This window comes from Scomber japonicus, chromosome 22 (assembly GCF_027409825.1).
Source record: "Scomber japonicus isolate fScoJap1 chromosome 22, fScoJap1.pri, whole genome shotgun sequence".
Classification (NCBI taxonomy): Eukaryota; Metazoa; Chordata; class Actinopteri; order Scombriformes; family Scombridae; genus Scomber; species Scomber japonicus.
The window spans coordinates 22702324-22722323 of NC_070599.1; the positions used below are offsets into that span (position 1 = coordinate 22702324).

The 20000-nt window shown below is 42.1% G+C and overlaps 2 protein-coding genes across 2 annotated transcripts in view; one reads left to right on the plus strand and one right to left on the minus strand.

Annotated features, from left to right (window-relative positions):
- Positions 1 to 4137, plus strand: part of shroom4 (shroom family member 4) — a 100339-nt gene extending 96202 nt beyond the window's left edge. Inside the window, 1 exon segment of the mRNA XM_053343166.1 lies at positions 4057 to 4137. Within this exon segment, the coding sequence (XP_053199141.1) occupies positions 4057 to 4137 (81 nt within the window).
- Positions 4138 to 15442: 11305 nt separating this feature from the next.
- The window catches only part of tnfsf10l (TNF superfamily member 10, like), a 34743-nt gene continuing 30185 nt past the window's right edge, over positions 15443 to 20000 (minus strand). The window contains exons 4-6 of the mRNA XM_053343167.1: positions 18222 to 18385; positions 16181 to 16291; positions 15443 to 15628 (exon numbers count right to left, since the gene is read on the minus strand). Coding sequence (XP_053199142.1) covers positions 15443 to 15628; positions 16181 to 16291; positions 18222 to 18385 — 461 coding nt within the window. The remainder of the gene's footprint in view (positions 15629 to 16180; positions 16292 to 18221; positions 18386 to 20000) is intronic.

The following is a 20000-nucleotide window of genomic DNA, read 5'->3' on the forward strand; positions in this document are numbered from 1 at the left end:
CAAGGAGGGAGGAAAGGAAGGAAGGGAGGGAGAAAGGAAAGGAGGAAACACAGTGAAATCAAAGCTGAGACTCAGCACTTTAACCTCAGTCGCTGCTTTAATGACACCGTCACCACAAGATGAACCACTCAATGATTTATAACGTCATCCTCAGGAAGACGGCACATAGATACGCTTCACTGACTAACGCTATTCTAGCAGTCGGGGTAATTACGACCCAGAGCTCTGATGCAGTTCAGATGACGTGCCTCGAGTCTTTAGACCGTCTTTCCCAGATGGGGAAGTGTTCTCAGACAGAAAGGACCCTACTATTTTGGGGTGGATGGAGGCATTAAGCTCAGTCAGGAGGGGTCAGAAAACCCAACATGTGTCATTCTGGAGTCCAATGCTCAAACAACATGTGGTTCAATTTGGAAAACTTGTTGCTTTTTAATATAAATCCAATGTGCTGCTGTAGAGGGCTAACCACTGCAGGAGTTCCTGGTAAAAGGAGGGGGGGGTAACCGTCCTCTCACTCGGCCCTCTCAGTGGCCGTGTCTCCACTGCAGAGTAGGACCATAAACTGTATAAAAGAAATGGACGTAACATCCGTGACGTCACCCATTGGTTTGTGGACTGCTGCTCGGAAGCCAATAGTATCGAATCTAGGCAGCGCCATGTTGAAAATTTCAGGTGCATGCTGGGAAAAAATAAAAACACGGATTCTACTTAATATGGGCATGAGGCAGAGCCATGGACAGACGTATGGGCGGGACCAACAGCGGAGCGGGGAGGCTGCGATTGTGCAATGTGATCAATTAGACTTTCTTTAACCCTTCTGTTGTCCTCGAGTCAAGGAAGGAAGGAAGGGAGGAAGGAAGGAAGGAAGGAGGAAGGAAGGGAAGGAGGAAGGAAGGAAGGGAAGGAGGAAGGAGAAGGAACACTCAAAACAGACGGGGTCAATTTTTCCCTTCCATCCTCCTTCCTCCTTTTCTTCCTTCTTCCGCCCTTCCTTTCTTGACTCGAGGATAACGGGAGGACGGTTAATGTGAGTGCTGCTTTTTAAACGTGCATATCTTCAAGGAGGAACAACTACAGTGAAATATGCATTTAAAATAAAGTCCGATCGACTCTGTGCCGATGTGCCGATGTCTCAGAGCGATCATGTGACATTTGAAACTAACACTTAGTGGTCTGCTGTGAGTCCAGCACGAGGCTAAACATCATCCATTATGTTCCTCACATCACAACTCTGTGTAACTTGGCAGTCGCTATAATTGAATAACACCCGCGTTTCTAAGTTACGTAAAATACTCTTATTCTCTGTAATTATGGACGCTGTGTTTGTCTTCGTATGCGGCTCGGCTCGGCTCGGCACTCAAAAACATGCACGCAAAGTGGTTTGGGATAAAATTACCTCTTGAACTCCAGATCAGGAAGGGAGGAAAGGAAAGAAGGAAAGAAAGGAGGGAGGAAGGGAGGAAAGGAAAGGAGGGCGGAAGAAAGCAGGAAGGAAAGGATGGAGGGGAAGGAAGAAGGGAGGAAAAGAAAGAGAGAAGGAGGGAGGGAGGTAAGAAGAAAGGGAGGGAGGAAGGGATAAGGAAGGAAGGAAGGTAAGAAAGAAGGACAGAGGAAAGGAAGAGAGAAGGAGGGAGGGAGGAAAGAAGAAAGGAGGGAGGAAAGAAGAAAGGGAGGAAGGGAGGAAAAGAAAGAGAGAAGGAGGGAGGGAGGAAAGAAGAAAGGGGAGGAAGGAATAAGGAGGATAGGAGGGAAGGAAGGAAGGAAGAAGGAAGGAAGGAGGGAGGAGGGAGGAAAATACTCTTATTCTCTGTAATTATGGACGCTGTGTTTGTCTTCGTATGCGGCTCAGCTCGGCTCGGCTCGGCACACAAAAAAATGCACGCAAAGTGGTCTGGGATAAAATTACCTCTTGAACTCCAGATCAATTTCTTTTTTTCTTTTATAGTCCGCAGCAGTACAAGTTAGAAACAGCCAGACCACACGTCGGACACATTGTCCATCATTCGCTCTCCATTAAAAAGACCAAGAGAAAGATACTTGAGTAGTTATATGGACTGCTCTCCATTAACCCTTCTGTTCCTTCTTTCCTCCGTTCCTTCCTTCCTTCCTTCCTTCCTCCTTTCCCTTCCTTACCTCCTTCTCTCTTTCTTTCCTTCCTCCTTTCCTTCCTCCCTTCCTCCTTTCCTTCTTTACCTCCTTCTCTCTTTTTCCTCCCTCCTTTCCTTCCTTCTTCCTTCTCACCTTCCTCCCTCATTCCTTCTTTCCTCCCTCCTTTCCTTCCTTCTTCCTTCTCTCCTTCCTCCCTCCTTTCCTTCCTTCCTTCTTCCTTTCCTTCCGTACCTCCTCTCTTTCTTTCCTCCCTCCTTCCTTCTTCCTTCTTTCTTTCCTCCCTCCTTCCTTCTTTCCTCCCTCCTTTCCATCCTCCCTTCCTTTCCTCCCTCCTTTCCTTCCTTCTTTCCTCCCTCCCTCCCTCCCTCCCTCCCTACTTCCTCTCCTTCCTCCGTCCCTCCCTCCTTCCTCCCCTCCTTTCCTTCCTTCTTCCTTCTCTCCCTCCCTTCCTTCCTTGACTCAAGGGCAACAGGAGGGTTAAAAGACCAGGAGAAAGATACTTGAGGTAGTTATGGATTGGAGGAGAAGCACTTTGAGATCTAACCCTCTGCACTCCAAGACTCATGCTGTGTTATATTTTGAAAAAAATAATGTGGCTTGCTCAACATAATCAAATCATATTTCCAAAAAGGAGAATATCACTGTTTCAGTTTCAGTGGAGGAGGTGGGGGGTGGTGGGGGGGTGTGGGGGGGGCGGGGGGGTCAGACGCTGGAAAATTACAAAAGAACCAAGCCAAGGTTACGACGCTGGGAAAATGAAGCTGTAGCAGAGAATATGTTGCTTTTGTGCTCTGACGGACTGACACCTACATTGAGTTCAATCTAATAGAGAGGGATGAAGGGAGGAAGGAAGAAGGAAGGAAAGGAGGGAGGGAGGAAGAAGGAAGGAAAGGAGGAAGGGAGGAAGGGAAAGAGAAGGAAGGAAGGGAGGAAGGAAGGGAGGAAAGGAAAGAAGGAAGGTAGGAAAGAAGGACAGAGGAAAGAAAGAGAGAAGGAGGGAGAGGGAGGAAAGATGAGGGAAGGAGGAAGGAATAAAGAAGGAAAGGAGGGAGGAAGGAGGGAAGAAAGGGGGATGGAGGAAGTACAGATGGAAGGAAGGAAGGGAGGAAAGAAGAATAAGACAGGGTCAATTTGACCCGGGAGGACGAGACAAGGGTTAAACTTCCTGTTGTCCTCCCGGGTCAAATTGACCCTGTCTCTCTTTTGACTGTTCCTTCTTTCCTTCCTTCCTTCTTTGCTCCCTCCTCCTTCCATCCTCCCTTCCTTCTCTCCTAAATTCCTTCCTCTTTTGTCCTTACTCCTTCTTCCTTCCTCCCTCCTTACTCCTTCCTTCCTTCCTTCCTTCCTTCCTTCCTTCCTCCCTCCTTACTCCCTTCCTTCCTTCCTTCTTTCCTTCCTTCTCTCCTAAATTCCTGCCTCTTTTCTTCCGTACTCCTTTCCTTCCTTCCTTCCTTCCTTCCTTCCTTCCTCTCTTCTCCCTCCTCCTTCCATCCTCCCTTCCTTCTCTCCTAAATTCCTTCCTCTTTTTGTCCTTACTCCTTCCTTCCTTCCTCCCTCCTTACTCCTTCCTTCCTTCCTTCTTTCCTTCCTTCTCTCCTAAATTCCTGCCTCTTTTCTTCCTTACTCCTTTCCTTCCTTCCTTCCTTCCTTCCTCCTTTCCTTCCTTCCTTCCTTCCTTCCTTCCTTCCTCTCTTCCTCCTTCCTCCTTTCCTTCCTTCATTCCTTCCTTCCTTCCTTCCTTCCTTCCTTGACCTGAGGACAACAGGAGGGTTAAATTAGACCCTGAACATGTTTGTAAGAGTTAAGGAGCCTTGTGAGTAAGACAAGGCAAAGACACTTTAAACTATTTGTCTGTTTTCATGAATGGATGAAAAGAGCTCTCACTACTACACTACTCTATTCATTTTATATCTCAGTGACAGTTCCTGCTGTTTTTATTCCTCTCAGTGTCTCCTCCGCAGTGAAACTGAACTAAACGACATGATTTCTGCTTCTTCAGACGAAACATCTGCAGCCTATGAAAAATAAATTGCTTTTTGGAAGTTTGCTCTCTCTCTCTCTCTCTCTCTCTCTCTCTCTCTCTCTCTCTCTCTCTCTCTCTCTCTCTCTCTCTCTCTCTCTCTCTCTTCTCTCTCTCTCTCTCTCTTCTCTCTCTCTCTCTCTCTCTCTCTCTCTCTGTGTCTCTCTCTCTCTCTCTCTCTCTCTCTCTCTCTCTCTCTCTCTCTCTCTGTGTCTCTCTCTCTCTCCCCCCCCTCTCTCTCTCTCTCTCTCTCTCTCTCTCTGTGTGTCTGTCTCTGTCTCTTTCTCTTTCTGTCTCTCTCTCTCCCTCTGTCTCTCTCTTTCTCTTTCTGTCTCTCTCTGTCTCTCTCTCTCTGTCTGTCTCTCTCTCTCTCTCTCTCTCTCTCTCTCTCTCTCTCCTCTCTCTCTCTCTCTCTCTCTCTCTGTCTCTTCAAATTTATAGTTTATAAAAAGTGACTAGCAAATTGAAAAAGTCGCCCCCCAACTGTTCTTCTCAGAGCACACACACCGATGACATCACGTCACTGGCATCGAAACCAGCTCAACATATCGCTTTGATCGGGTCCAGATCACCGACGTCGTTCCTCCTCCGACTGACTGCAGTATGTGTTCCTGTTTGTGTCGCTGAGCATCGAGCACAATGAAAAAACATGTTTGTATAGCAGCGTAATAATGCTTGGCAAACTCATCAAATGAGACAACTTGAAGAGAGGGGTAAATGCAATCCAGACCTCTCGAGTCCTCTAAAAGATTCAAAAATAAATATTACAAAACAAGTAACTCTAATTATCTCCTTGACTTGAGGCCATAACTATAAAATACCCCCCAAAGAAACAAGTGAGAACAGGCAAATTGCTTAAACAGAAATGCAATGAGGAGGATATTTATCACACATGCACGCCAAGCACCACAGTTTCCTACTTTACAACACTTGTGTAAATAGATCATGAGTGTCTTCCTTTAAAAAGAAAAGGGAGGAAAGGAAAGAAGGAAAGAAAGGAAAGAAGGAAGGAAGATAGGAAAGGAGGACAGAGGACAGAAAGAGAGAAGGAGGGAGAAAGGAAAGAAGGAGGGGAGGAAGGAATAAGGAAGGAAAGGAGGGAGGAGGGGAGGAAGGAATAAGGAAGGAAAGGAGGGAGGAAGGAAGGAAAGGAGGGAGGAAGGAAGGAAAGGAGGGAGGAAGGAGGGAAAGGAGGGAGGAAGGAAGGAAAGGAGGAAAGAAGGACAGAGGAAAGAAAGAGAGAAGGAGGGAGGGAGGAAAGAAGGAAGGGAGGGGAGGAAAGAAGGAAGGAAGGAAGGAAAGGAAGATAGGAAAGGAGGACAGACGACAGAAAGAGAGAAGGAGGGAGAGAGGAAAGAAGGAGGGGAGGAAGGAATAAGGAAGGAAAGGAGGGAGGAAGGGAGGAAGGAAGAAGGAAGGAAAGGAGGAGGAAAGGAAAGGAAAGATGGAAGAAGGAAGGTAGAAGAAGGACAGGAAAGAAAGAGAGGAAGAAAGAAGGAAGGGAGGAAGGAATAAGGAAGGAAAGGAGGGAAGGAAGGAAAGGAGGGAGGAAGGAAGGGAGGACAGGAAAGAAGGAAGAAGGAAAGAAAGGAGGGAAGGAAAGAAGGAAGGAAGAAATAGGGAGGGAGGAAGTACAGACGGAAGGAAAGGAAGGGGAGGAAAGACGCTGGAACTTTTTCTGGTGATCTTGCTTAAACAGAAATGTAATAACTCAAAAAAAAAAAGAATCACAATGAGGAGGATATTTATCACACATGCACGCCAAGCACCACAGTTTCCTACTTTACAACACTTGTGTAAATAGATCATGAGTGTCTTCCTTTAAAAAAAAAAGAAAAGAAAAAAAAGAAAAAGGCACATTGTGTACTTTTTAATTTCACTTTCTCCGCCAACTTTTTTTCGTAGCTTGTCTGAGAGATTTGAACCAGCAACTTTCTAACTAACTAATTTATTTCCTCACTGACGCTAGAGTTGTGATTTTGACCTTCGTGACCCCGAATCTCAGAGAGAGAGAGAGAGAGAGACATAGACATAGACATAGAGAGAGAGAGAGAGAGAGACATAGACATAGAGAGAGAGACATAGACATAGAGAGGGTGAGGAGAGGGAGAGAGGGAGAGGAGAGAGAGAGAGAGAGAGAGAGAGAGAGAGAGAGAGAGAGAGAGAGAGAGAGAGAGAGAGAGAGAGAGAGAGAGAGAGAGAGAGAGAGAGAGAGAGAGAGAGAGAGAGAGAGAGAGAGAGAGAGAGAGAGAGAGAGAGAGAGAGAGAGAGAGAGACATAGACATAGACATAGACATAGACATAGACATAGACATAGAGAGAGGGTGAGAGGGTGAGAGAGACATAGAGAGAGAGAGGGTGAGAGGGTGAGAGAGAGAGACATAGACATAGAGAGAGAGAGGGTGAGAGAGAGACATAGACATAGAGAGAGAGAGGGTGAGAGAGAGAGACATAGACAGAGAGAGAGAGAGAGAGAGAGAGAGGAGAGAGAGAGAGAGAGAGAGAGAGAGAGAGAGAGAGAGAGAGAGAGAGAGAGAGAGAGAGAGAGAGAGAGAGAGAGAGAGAGAGAGAGAGAGAGAGAGACCCCCTCCACACTGAAAGCAATACAGCCATTATTTTATAGCCTGGATAACATTTTTCCAGATGTTTGTACATTTTCCATTTCGCTGTCTAAAAAAAGAAAACACACACACACACACACACACACACACACACACACACACACACACACACACACACACACACACACACTCACACACACACACACACAGTCTATGAATCTCGATATTGTTCATCAGCATCTTTTTTCCTTCTCTTAAAACCCATTTGTTACCGCTCGAGGAATGTATGTCTTCTGTTGATTGTGTGTCTTTAAGCAGTGAAATAATACTCCTTTGTGTTATTTGGTGCTCCAGTAAACTATAAATATTCTTGGACCGGGATGTACGCCGCGTAAAGCATTTATTTATTTCCAATGAAATGTTTAAAAAAAAAAAAAAAAAAAAGGAGATATAAATTACTTGTATTGAATGGTTCACTTGTTCACTTGTTTCTGATTCGGGTGCAGGAAGTCAGATAAACACATTAACTGATTTAAAGGGGCTTTACGTGCTTTTTTTGTTATTTTGATACTCTTATGACGTTGGGTGTCTATTTAGAAGATGGTCAAAACAAGAGGCGTCAACTTCAAATCAAAAATCAGCGCTTTAGCTTCTCTGAACACTTAATTTGCAAAGCTGTACTTCCTCCTCGGGATGATATTATATTGCACATCCCTACAAATGGCTGTCTGTTACGTAGCCTTCGATGCTAACGTTGTTCACGCCGCAATTTTCGGAGCAGATTTCAGCTAAAACCCATAGACTGTATAAAAGAAATGGACGTAACATCGGTGACGTCACCCAGTGGTTTGTGGACTGCTGCTCGGAAGCCAATAGTTTCCAATCTAGGCAGCGCCATCTTGAAAATTTCAGGTGCAATGCTGGGAAAAATAAAAACACGGATTCCACTTATATGGGCATGAGGCGGGGTCATGGGCGGAGCGGGGAGGTTGCTATGGTTGCGAGGGCTGGATCTCGAGGACATTGGTCAATCAACCTGTCAATCAGGACGTAGCCCCGCCCTAATGCATACCCTGCTTTATCGTCACATATAAAATCAGGGAGGCCAAAATGTCCCAAATGAACATCATACTGCATTGAAGAAGGCTTTAAACTAGCGATTGAGACCATAAACACATTTTGAAAACGTTTACTAAGGTTAGAAATCAAGTGAGAAGTTGGTGAATTCTCCATTGACTTGTATAGAGACGGTCGCCCCCTGGTGGCCTTTTGATAGAATGCAGTTCTAAGTTACTTCCGCGTTGGCCTCATTTCAGAGGACAGGAACTCCCCGCCTGAACACAACTCAGATTGATCAAAAATGTTCCTCAAGAACATCAGAAATTAGAGAAAAATCCCCCCAAATGAACACAAATTTGTTATTCTTTTCCTTTCCCATTTATGTGTTGGGAACCATGAATCAAAATGACTCCATGAAGGTCTAGGTTAAAGTAAAGTGACGCTACATTTAATTGAAAAGGACACATTTTTAGGAGGTCTGGAGCTGAAGTTCTTAACATTTTTTGCCTTTATAGCCTCTTAAAATGAAGCATAAAGTCTACTGGGAACCTGCTGAAACAAGTTTCCAATGGCTGTATCAACCTAAATCAATCAAGTAATGAATTTGACCTCAAAATGTCTCAAATGTTTCTCACAAAAATCAAAGATTAGAGAAAAATGCCCCAAAAATGAACACAAGTTTGTTCCTCTTTCCTTTCCCATTCATGGGCTGGGAACCATGGATCTAGCTGATGTTTCTATGTCATAATGTTGCCGAAATACATAAACAATTGCTAATTTTTCAACCAATGTTTGTTTAATTTGGACTTAGAAACTTAATTTGGACATCTTTTGACCTTTTCTTTAAATGACCAAACCCATGCTTACTAGGAGACCGATATCAACACATGTACGACACATTTTTAGGAGGTCTAGAGCTGAAGTTCTTAACATTTTTTGCCTTATAGCATCTTAAAATTAAGCATAAAGTCTACTGGGAACCTGTTGAGACAAGTTTCCAATGGCTGTACCAAACCTAAATCAATCAAGTAATGAATTTGACCTCAGAATGTCTCAAATTCTTCTCACAAACATCAAAGATTAGAGAAAAATGCCCCAAAAATGAACAGAAATGTGTTCTTCTTTCGTTTCCCATTCATGGGTTGGGAACCATGGATCTAGCTGATGTTTCTAGGTCATAATCTTGTCGAAATACATGAACAATTGCTCATTTTTCAACCAATGTTTGTTTAATTTGGACTTAGAAACTTAATTTGGACATCTTTTGACCTTTTCTTTAAATGACCAAACCCATGCTTACTAGGAGACTGATATCAACACATGTACGACACATTTTTAGGAGGTCTAGAGCCGAAGTTCTGAACCTTTTTTGGCTTGTTGCATCTTAAAATTAAGCATAAAGTCTACTGGGAACCTGTTGAGACAAGTTTCCAATGGCTGTATGAACCTAAATCAATCAAGTAATGAATTTGACCTCAAATGTTTCTCACAAAAATCAAAGATTAGAGAAAAATGCCCCAAAAATTGACAGAAATTTGTTCTTCTTTCGTTTCCCATTCATGGGTTGGGAACCATGGATCTAGCTGATGTTTCTAGGTCATAATCTTGTCGAAATACATGAACAATTGCTCATTTTTCAACCATTTTTTATTTAATTTGGATTTAGAAACTTAATTTATAAATCTTTTGACCTTTTCTTTAAATGACCATTGGATGACTCGGTTAAATTTAGGGTTTGGTGCTAGGATTGGTAGGATTAGGGTTGGTAGGGTTGGTAGGGTTAGGTGTAAGGTTGGTAGGGTTAGGGTTGGTGGTGAGCATTGATTTGGGGATTTGGAAGCCAGAAGATGCCTTTAGATCTAGGTTAAAGTTAAGTGACGCTACATTTAATTGAAAAGGACACATTTGTTGGAGGTCTAGAGCAGAAGTTCTGAATCTTTCTTGGCTTATTGCATCTTAAAATGAAGCATAAAGTCTGCTGGGAACCTGTTGAGACAAGTTTCCAATGGGTGTATCAACCTAAATCAATCAAGTAATGAATTTGACCTCAAAATGTCTCAAATGTTTCTCACGAAAATCAAAGATTAGAGAAAAATGCCCCAAAATGAACAGAAATGTGTTCTTCTTTCCTTTCCCATTCATGGGTTGGGAACCATGGATGTAGTCTGTATATAACTGATGTTTGTAGGTCATAATGTTGCCGAAATACATAAACAATTGCTCATTTTTCAACCAATGTTTGTTTAATTTGGACTTAGAAACTTAATTTGGACATCTTTGGACCTTTTTTTTAAATGACCAAACCCATGCTTACTAGGAGACCGATATCAACACATGTACGACACATTTTTAGGAGGTCTAGAGCAGAAGTTGTGAACCTTTTTTTTTGGCTTATTGCATCTTAAAATGAAGCATAACGTCTACTGGGAACCTGTTGAGACAAGTTTCCAATGGCTGTACCAAACCTAAATCAATCAAGTAATGAATTTCACCTCAGAATGTCTCAAATGTTTCTCACAAAAATCAAAGATTAGAGAAAAATCCCCCAAAATTAACACTTCTTCTTCTGTTTCCCATTGATGGGCTGGGAACCATGGATCTAGTCTGTATATAACTGATGTTTCTATGTCATAACGTTGCCGAAATACATAAACAATTGCTAATTTTTCAACCAATGTTTGTTTAATTTGGACTTAGAAACTTAATTTGGACATCTTTTGACCTTTTCTTTAAATGACCAAACCCATGCTTACTAGGAGACCGATATCAACACATGTACGAAACATTTTTAGGAGGTCTAGAGCTGAAGTTCTGAACCTTTTTTGGCTTGTTGCATCTTAAAATTAAGCATAAAGTCTACTGGGAACCTGTTGAGACAAGTTTGAGACAAAAATGCCCCAAAAATGAACAGAAATGTGTTCCTCTTTCCTTTCCCATTCATGGGATGGGAACCATGGATCTAGTCTGTATATAACTGATGTTTCTATGTCATAACGTTGTCGAAATACATAAACAATTGCTAATTTTTCAACCAATTTTTGTTTAATTTGGACTTCATTTTTCACAGAGACTGGTGTCAACACTTGAAGGTTGTTCTCTTTGTCCGCCAACACTAGATCTTCACATACACAAGGGGGGGGAAAAGTTCAAATATTTGTTTATTTTCTCAGCAACACTGCGTGCAACACATGTTCACAGCTACAGCAACTTCTCCAGTACAAACACAGCTCATACACATTCAATGCAAAAGTTTTCCCAGCTGGTCCAGGGATTCTTACTGTCTTACTATCAGTGCGTGTATGTTGCATCGCTGGACCTGTTTCTGTTTCAGTGAGCTGTTTGTTTAGGTTGGAGTGTAAGAAAGAAAAGACTGTATGATTATTGAATTTAACCCCCTGGATAATAAACAGATTTAGGTTCAAGTTCACAGAAGAGGGAGTAGGTTTGGTATATTGTGTGAATTGTGATGGAGCGCCTGAGAGCTGAGAGAAAGCCAGACAGAAACATGATTAGGTGGCGAAAAAAGAAAAAAGAAAAAGAAGGTTAAAACAGCAATCAAACACAATGAAATTTACCCTCAATTTTGTGCTTTCCGCAGAAAAATAAACGGGATGTGTTGTTGTGTTTTCATAGCTTCTCAAACATACTTAAAGTATAACCTTCCAGAGTATATACACGGGTATATATGAACCATAGTGCCAGAGGGATGGCCTTAGCCTGGATGTCTTAACCCTCACATACTGTTCATAATCTGTCTCTACAACAATTCACATTCAAAAATTCCTCCATCAGTTATTAATTAAAGTTTGACTCATCTAAACATGGGAAAAAAGAGACATTCACAATCAGTATTTTCCGGTCCTGGAGAACATGACGAATACAATAAACATCTTTTAATGCTGATTTTAGAAGATTTTATTTCCATTTTTGCACATTTTCGGTCACATTAGGAAAAGTCCAGCTAAAAGAAATCTCAAATGTAAAAAAAAAAAAAAAATAGGTCAAATTGGACCCTGAACAGTATGTAAGGGTTAAACTGACTGTGAGTGGTTAAGTATGTAAGTCCATTTTCTCTCAGGTGAAAACAAAGTGAACATTGCACCCAGAAACAAAAGCAAGATATGTGTACATTTGCGTGACCTTGTTTTCCCAGAATCATCCATGTGAACCAAGCCCATTTGAACAAACACATGTAGTAAAACTGGACACACACACACACACACACACACACATACATATACATACATATATATATATATATGAAAAGAGGTACACGCTCACTCCCTGTACGCCGCTGACCGATCACTGACAACTACCAGATGGCACGGGGGAGGCTAGACAGCGTGGATAAATGAGGGTGTGTGTCAGAGTGTGTGTGAGTCTTTACACTGAATGTGACACCGGATGATGTGTGTGTCTGCAGAGTACAGACTTAACCTGGATGTGGTGTGTGTGCGTGTGTGTGCGTGTGTGTGTGTGTGTGTGTGTGTTTATCTGCTGCACACACATACATATTGTGCGTGTTGGGGGTTGAGTCAGTGCTAGCAGGAGCATGGTTTATGTCTACGAATATCCTCTCTCTCTCTCTCTCTCTCTCTCTCGCCTCTTCCAAAATCCTGCTTTATGTTCTTCTCTGTGTTTTGTTACTACATCTGCTCTGTGTGTTTCTGTAAAATTCACCTTTTTTCTGTACCCACAAGCTTTTGAGAAGGGGCTACGCTCTAAATTTGCAGCATATGGGGGTCTAATTCCAGCTGCCATATATATAGAATCAGAATTGCTTAAAATGTTTGCATGTGTGTGTGTTTTCTGTGTGTTTTCAGTGTTTCCAGGTGACCGTATGGTATGGTTTTGTATGTATCTCTTGTTTCTGAAGTTTTCAATCAGCTTTGTTTTCTTTTTTTTAGTAACTTATGTGGTCAGCTAACCATTGGGCAATTTAGGGTTTGGTGCTAGGGTTGGTAGGGTCTGAGTTGGTAGGGTCTGGGTTGGTAGGGTTAGGTGTAAGGTTGGTAGGGTTAGAGTTGGTAGGGTCTGGCTTGGTAGGGTTTGGTGCTAGGGTTGGTAGGGTTAGAGTTGGTAGGGTCTGGGTTGGTAGGGTCTGGGTTGGTAGGGCTAGTGTTGGTAGGGTCTGGGTTGGTAGGGTTAGAGTTGGTAGGGTCTGGGTTGGTAGGGTCTGGGTTGGTAGGGCTAGTGTTGGTAGGGTCTGGGTTGGTAGGGTTAGAGTTGGTAGGGTCTGGGTTGGTAGGGTTAGATGTAAGGTTGGTAGGGTTTGGGTTGGTAGGGTTAGTTTTGGTAGGGTCTGGGTTGGTAGGATTAGTGTTGGTAGGGTGAGGGTTGGTAGGGTTAGAGTTGGTAGAGTTAGGGTTGGTGGGGTCTGGGTTGGTAGGGCTAGGTGTAAGGTTGGTAGGGCCTGCGTTGGTAGGGTCTGGGTTGATAGGGCTAGGTGTAAAGTTGGTAGGGCCTGGGTTGATAGGGCTAGGTGTAAAGTTGGTAGGGCCTGGGTTGATAGGGCTAGGTGTAAAGTTGGTAGGGTTTGGGTTGGTAGGGCTAGTGTTGGTAGGGTTAGGGTTGGTAGGGTTGGTAGGGTTTGGGTTGGTAGGGTTACGGTTGGTAGGATTAGTGTTGGTAGGGTCTGGGTTGGTAGTGTCTGGGTTGGTAGGGTTAGGTGTAAGATTGGTAGGGTTAGTGTTGGTAGGGTCTGGGTTGGTAGGGTCTGGGTTGGTAGGGCTAGATGTAAGGTTGGTAGGGTTAGTGTTGGTAGGGTTTGGGTTGGTAGGGTTTGGGTTGGTAGGGTCTGGGTTGGTAGGATTACAGTTGGTAGGGTCTGGGTTGGTAGGGTTAGTGTTGGTAGGGTCTGGGTTGGTAGGGTTACAGTTGGTAGGGTCTGGGTTGGTAGGGTTACAGTTGGTAGGGTCTGGGTTGGTAGGGCCTGGGTTGGTAGGATTACAGTTGGTAGGGTCTGGGTTGGTAGGGTTAGGGGTTGGTAGGGTTAGGACTTTTAGAGTTAGGCTTTTCAGGTGATTTGCAGGTCAGAGGATATCTAGGCATCTAGATAAAAACTGGGGCGGTGTTTCATGACCATTTCAAGGGCTGTTATTTTAATATGAAGCAGGTCCTACCTACAAGTTGGAGTATAGTCCTTTTTTAAAAGACTGAAACAACTGCTTTGTGTGAACTTTTCAACCGACTTTAGCCCAGATCTTTAATCTAAATTCCTGGACCTTTTTGTCTTTTTGATCTCATACCATGCTCACTGTGACTGCTGTTACCCATGTGGATTCGTTTCTGTCATCTTGTTGACATATGCTGTTTGTTTTCTGGTTGGTTGCTTAACCCGATTTTCTTAAAATAAAAATTGAATGCAGCTTCACAGGTTAGACAAGAAAAACAAGATAGATTAAAACAAAAACAAAAATTCTTTACAGGAAAAGGTCAACAAAGATAGAGAAGGGAAAGCAAAAGAGAGAAAGAAGAGAGATCAACACAGGCTGGTTGGACTGCATACCACCCTCAGCCCCTCTCTCTCTCTCTGTCTCTCTCCCTTTTATCTTCTGCTGCTGGGCTCAGTCTTATTGGCATTTACAAGATTTCTCTCTCTTCCTCCTCCTTGTTTTCATTCCGCTTTTCATTGCAGACTCCTTTTCTCTCTCTCTTTCTCTATGTGTTGCCTCTTAGCAGTCAGTAATCAGCACAGAGAAGCAATCCTTATCCTCCACTTTAAAAAAAAAAAAGTCTTTGCATAAAATCCACAGCTCTAGTGTCGTGTTTGTGTAAATAGTCCTCAGCAAAAATCCAAGTGGTTTTTCTTTTTAAAGTCCAGTCCAGGCAAAATACATATTAATTACTTTTTTAAAAAATCACCACAGCTCATTGTTTAAAACTCATTCTCAGCCATTCTTATGTACAGTACTCTCATGGCACACTAATAAAAAAAAACAAAAGAAGAGATATTCCACAATTTGTTTTTGCTTTGGTTCGATCGGTTGATTTGCTTCTGCTACCGCTCCACAGTCCACTTCCTCACATCTTCGATGCGGAGGATTGAGTTTTTATTGTCTGTACATTCTTCGGTCTGGAATCCAAATCCGAGGGTCCGATTGCTTCCCCAAAAAAAAAAGAAGGTAGACTTTCAGGATACACTGAGATTCATATGTGTGTGTGTGTGTGTTTTTTTTTTTTTTTTGCGAAAAGGCAGCAAGGTGGGCTAATTTTTTAGGGTGATTCTCAACTTAAAAGTTTTTCTGTTTCTTTTTAGCATCCAAAAGACAATTTCCTCCCTCAAGAATCAACAAAAAAAAGGATAGATTTTTGCACGATTGCACATCTCTCTCTGCATATCTTGATCTCGATGGGTTTGTTTTTTTTTTGCTTCGTAGAGAGTAAAGGAAGATAGATCCACTCTTTCTTTTCCCTTTCACCACCATCTTCTTGTAGTGTTCCCTCACTCAAGTCGAAGCCTTCAAAACCCCCAAAATACCTCCATCCTTCAGTGTATCCATCCAACCAAAACCTTGAAGATTCAACATTCAGGCCGGCATCTCACAACTTTTTTTTCTTTTTCCAATTAATGGATAATCAAAAGGCCCCCCCCCCCCCCACCCCCCGGACTCAATTTCTCCAGCCCACCCATTTATCCATCCATCCATCCGTCCCTTTTTAAAGTTCCTTTTTTTTCGTTCATCCCTTCCTCTCAAAGGTCCAGGCGAAAAGCACCAAAGTAGCTGGAGGAATCGTCTGCGTTGACCATTGTGGGCGAAGAGACGGAAACGAAGAGTTCGTCGCCGGCCCGAAGTTCAAACAGTCCTCCCTGGTAGACGGAGTGGAGGGCGTACTCGGCATCTGGAGCCCAGCATTTGGTGCCCACCCCCTTCAGGAGCTGCACGGTCAAGAGAGAAGAAAACATAAAGGTAAGAAAGATATTTAAGAGTTTGTACAGTTCCACATGACCATACCCAGATAGCATGCGGATGTGGGCCACTTGAGGCAATGATCCGGCACTGTAGGCATTCTTCTGGCCCGGACAAAACAGACGTGAACCTAAACTGGCCCATGTAGTAAATGACATTAGGGCCAAATATCACAAAACGAATATGGCCCATCTTTGGCCGAAATATGGCAAGTATGGCAATGACTAATCTGGATGTGAGCCTAAAGAGGCCCACATATAAGGAAACATACTTGGCCCACCTTTGTTGAAACATATTTGGGCCAGTCTTGGCCGAACTGGTTTATTTGGTGTGTTTTTGGTTGACATCTGGCATTGTGATGGCTTGGTTATGGCCCACTTTTGGCAAACATGAGCGGACCGCCAAAGTGCCATCATTCCATGCTGTATGTGGGCCGGATGAACATGTCAGGTGTGGGCCAGATATGGGCCAAAAGAGTTTTGCTATCTGGGTAATATATCAAGTTGAAAGTGGTACTATACCTGTATGGGGCTCGGGTAGGAGGTTTTCTTGTAGACACATTGCACCAGTTGGTGGCTGACGCTGCGCTGGTCTCCATCACTGGCTGCTGGGGACGGGTAACGAAAATACACCTGGGGGCAGCAGAGAGATATTAAAAGGTTAGAATGAAGTATTAGGATTGTTCCACCCTTGCTATTAAGGCATACCTGTAAGTGGTGCTTCAATTTTAACAACCTGATCAAATAGAAATATCAAATATCTCTTAATTATAGACTCCTCAAAGTTAGGATTTGTGTGTGGCTTTTCTCTACCTAATATCATTACCATCTAAATCCCTTTTGAGCCATTTATCGATTCACTGTCGAGAGTAGTTGATGGATTCACGGTCATTAAGGTTGTTGCCATACTTTGGATTAGACCATTCCCCAATATGGAAACAGTTTAGGGAATATTTTTAGGGATAGTTCAGCCAAAGTGAGATGGCAATGGCTCTTAGACCTACATCACTATCTCATCTTAAGAGCATATGTTTCTCTTCTAGTCTTTATTTGACATTTAGGCTAAATTGCAAATGTCCAACAAGTAGTTAGTATCGCTGTCAGTCGATGAAAATATCACACGACTCTCCATAGCTAAGCACAAATTAATTGCACATTTTTCATCTGTTGGAAATTTACCGTAAAGAGACATTTTTCAAGAGTTACTACTTATCAACATGGGAGTGCAGTAGACATGCTTGCTTTATGCATATGTGTATATTATTGTTGGAAATCAGTTAGCAACACAAAATAATAACAAAGATTGTCAGAAATGCTCACATTTAAGTTGTAGTTTATCCCAAACTCGAGCTCAACAGGCAACAGATGGGCACATTGGCCAGCTAAAGTTTCCATTACTTCAGTACTGATTAAAGATTATTCCCTGGATTCCTCACTTCAAAAGCAAATCACACAATGTAATTGTGTCCAACCTCACATGGGAAAAATAAAGACTCACAAAAGCTTTCCCTCGTGCTATGGGATAAAAACAAGATAATTCAAAACCAAGCAAGCAGTGCATGGAAGTGAGCAGGAAACAGTGGAAATGGAGTATAAAAAAGAAAATTACTTTCACCCTCTTTGTCAACATACACAGGTTGTGTATCCTCCAAAATGTCAACTGGCCTGCAAGCTGTAGCCACCGAGGCCAACAAAGCTGCATTAGCATTAGCATTAGCATTGGCTTTGTGCTTTGTGCTTTGCTAGGAAATGGTACTTAAGTCTAGATATACTCTGGTGGGAACTCAGCTTACATTAACTACAGATAACTTTGGTCTTCTGACAGAGCTTTGAAACTGGACTTGCCATTTAAAATATGCTTTTCTCTATCCATTGATACTTGCTAGTTGCTATCTGACTTAATGCTAGCTGGAAGTGTGGACATTATTAAAAGGAAACTCAAACCTACCTGTTCAGCCTGGCTTTGAATTGTTTCATAGTCTTTTTATTCTGTTTATTGTATCTTTTTGATATTTTTTTTACATTATTGTACTATTATCATTCTATAGTTCGATCTTATCTTATTTTGTCTGTTTATTTTGCTTTTAATCTCTTTTCTAACCTAGTTTTAGTCCAGCTTTTATTAAACTTAATCTTTTATATTACTTTTAATTTGCCATTTTAATCTATTTTGAGCTAGATTTACTCTAACTTTTAATATTCCCTTTCACTTTTCTCTCTTATTTTACTTACTACATAAGATTTTATCATTAGTATTTTCTCTTGCGTGCATTGGTCTCAATTTTTGTCATCAAAAACCCAACTATCGTCGTCTTTTATCATTATCGCAACCGAAATCCCATCAACATGATCCGTGTTTAATATTTTCAAGCTGTTGCCTGAACATCGTTGCAAGGCTGATGTCTATTTTTCTCAAAATATATATAATTATAAAAATTAATTTGCATCAGCTTTGATAGATCTAGCAGTTAGCCTTAAAAGTATAATCACAAGTTGGTCCACTTTGGCCTTTTTTGATGCAAATTCATCATCATAACCAAAAAGTACAGAATATCAGTATCACCTGTGAGTACAGGTAGTACCGCCCATCCTGAGGCACTCGCAGCTTCCCATTGGACAGGGTCATGTTGTGCAGGTGAGCTCCAAAGCTCTGATTGGCCCATGAGCGGACCACGTGACGACAGGACTGGTGGAGACCCGGCGTTGGGATTGGGATTGGTGGGAACCCTGTTGATGAAGAGAGACAGAGAGAAGATAGAAAGATAGAAGAGTGGTGAGAGACATCCAGAGGAACTTTAATTTAAAGCAGAAGGAAGGATGGATTGGGTCACAGATAAATGGGCAGAAAATCTTACAGAACATAAAACAGAAGGAAACTCAAATCCTCTGACAAAGTAAACATACCACGTTCCAAAAAGTCGACAATCACTTCATAAAGTATGGTTCTTATAAAAAGGAAAAAAGGGGAGCCAAGGCGCTATAGATTAAGCAAAAAAAAAGGAGGAAGGTGCATCATACTGAGCACTAAGCATTTGCCAAAAACTCGACAGCAACATGGACTGACAGGAAAAGATCGTACAGAAAACAGAACCGGTGATGAAATATGTGACCCAGGAGCAGCACTCCTCTTAGGATCGCCTTAAAACTGCCAGAAGTTGAACGATGGGGTGCATCATTCCCTAAAGTTTCATAAAACGGGTCCTGCAACCAGAGGACATACTGAGTGAAATATAAAAAAGTACATAATCATTAATGTGACTGTCGTTAATCTGTCAGTGTTAGCTTTTTAAAAAATGCTGGAATAGGTGAGAGCCTGAAAATATTTAATCCTCAAGAGAGGCGTCACGAAGCTCCTCTTGAGTGCTTTCAGATGTTTATCGAATTTAGTGATTTAAGGGTGTTTTTGCATGTATATAACAGTCATAATCTTAATTATTTCTTCATATTTAAAGCATGAGTGAAGTATAAATTGCAGTATACTTCATATTTCTGCTTAAAGACAGGAGGGAATGGAAAGAGAAAGTGCTTAATGATAAGAGAAACATGTAAATTAAACTTTAACCGATATGTCAAGCCTTTCTGCTCTCCATCACATGCCATATATAACCATATATAACCAAAGAGGTCATATTTCTTATGTCTCTGTTCATATAAGCGTCTTTCGTGCTGCTGCCATCACAGTGAAATCTATTAGATTAGTAAATATCCCCTTTTGACGTGCAAAGAGTTCATATTTTAAGGTTTTTTTTGCTCTAGTTCGACAGCTGCTGTCAAGTAAAAACTCAACGTGACCCTCAGAAATATTCACGCTCGGTGCATCAGGTGCATACTTTCCCCTCGCTAGCTTCTTGAGGCTTTTCCAGCTCTCTCCTTCTTATTTTTTTGCTATCGAAGAATGTCTGGAAACGTCAGTGCGAGTGTGAGAGACGTTTGTTTGATAATCTTCCAAAAGTCTGGTGGTTGTTTTGAAAGGAGGGGAATAAGGTTTGACACCCTGGATGCAAACAGGTGGTTAACCTCAGCGTGTTTTATGGTGTTTTTAGTGAATGCAAACATCTGCTTGACCCTTATGAATCCAAATACAACAAAATCCAAATCCATCCACCACTTTGGAATTGTATGCATTTGTCGTACGGGAATGAAGCCTTGGCTTGACTCTCAACCCAAATCCAACAAAATCCATAGGACCACTTTTCAATTGTCCTCCAAAGTTATTACTGATAAAAACGGTAACAAATGATATTTAAAAGTAGTAAAAGTAGAGTAGGCAAAGAACTGTGTGGCTCCACTTTCCACATGTCTGGCTATCCACTAGAAAGCAACAACAATAAGGATCTTTTAA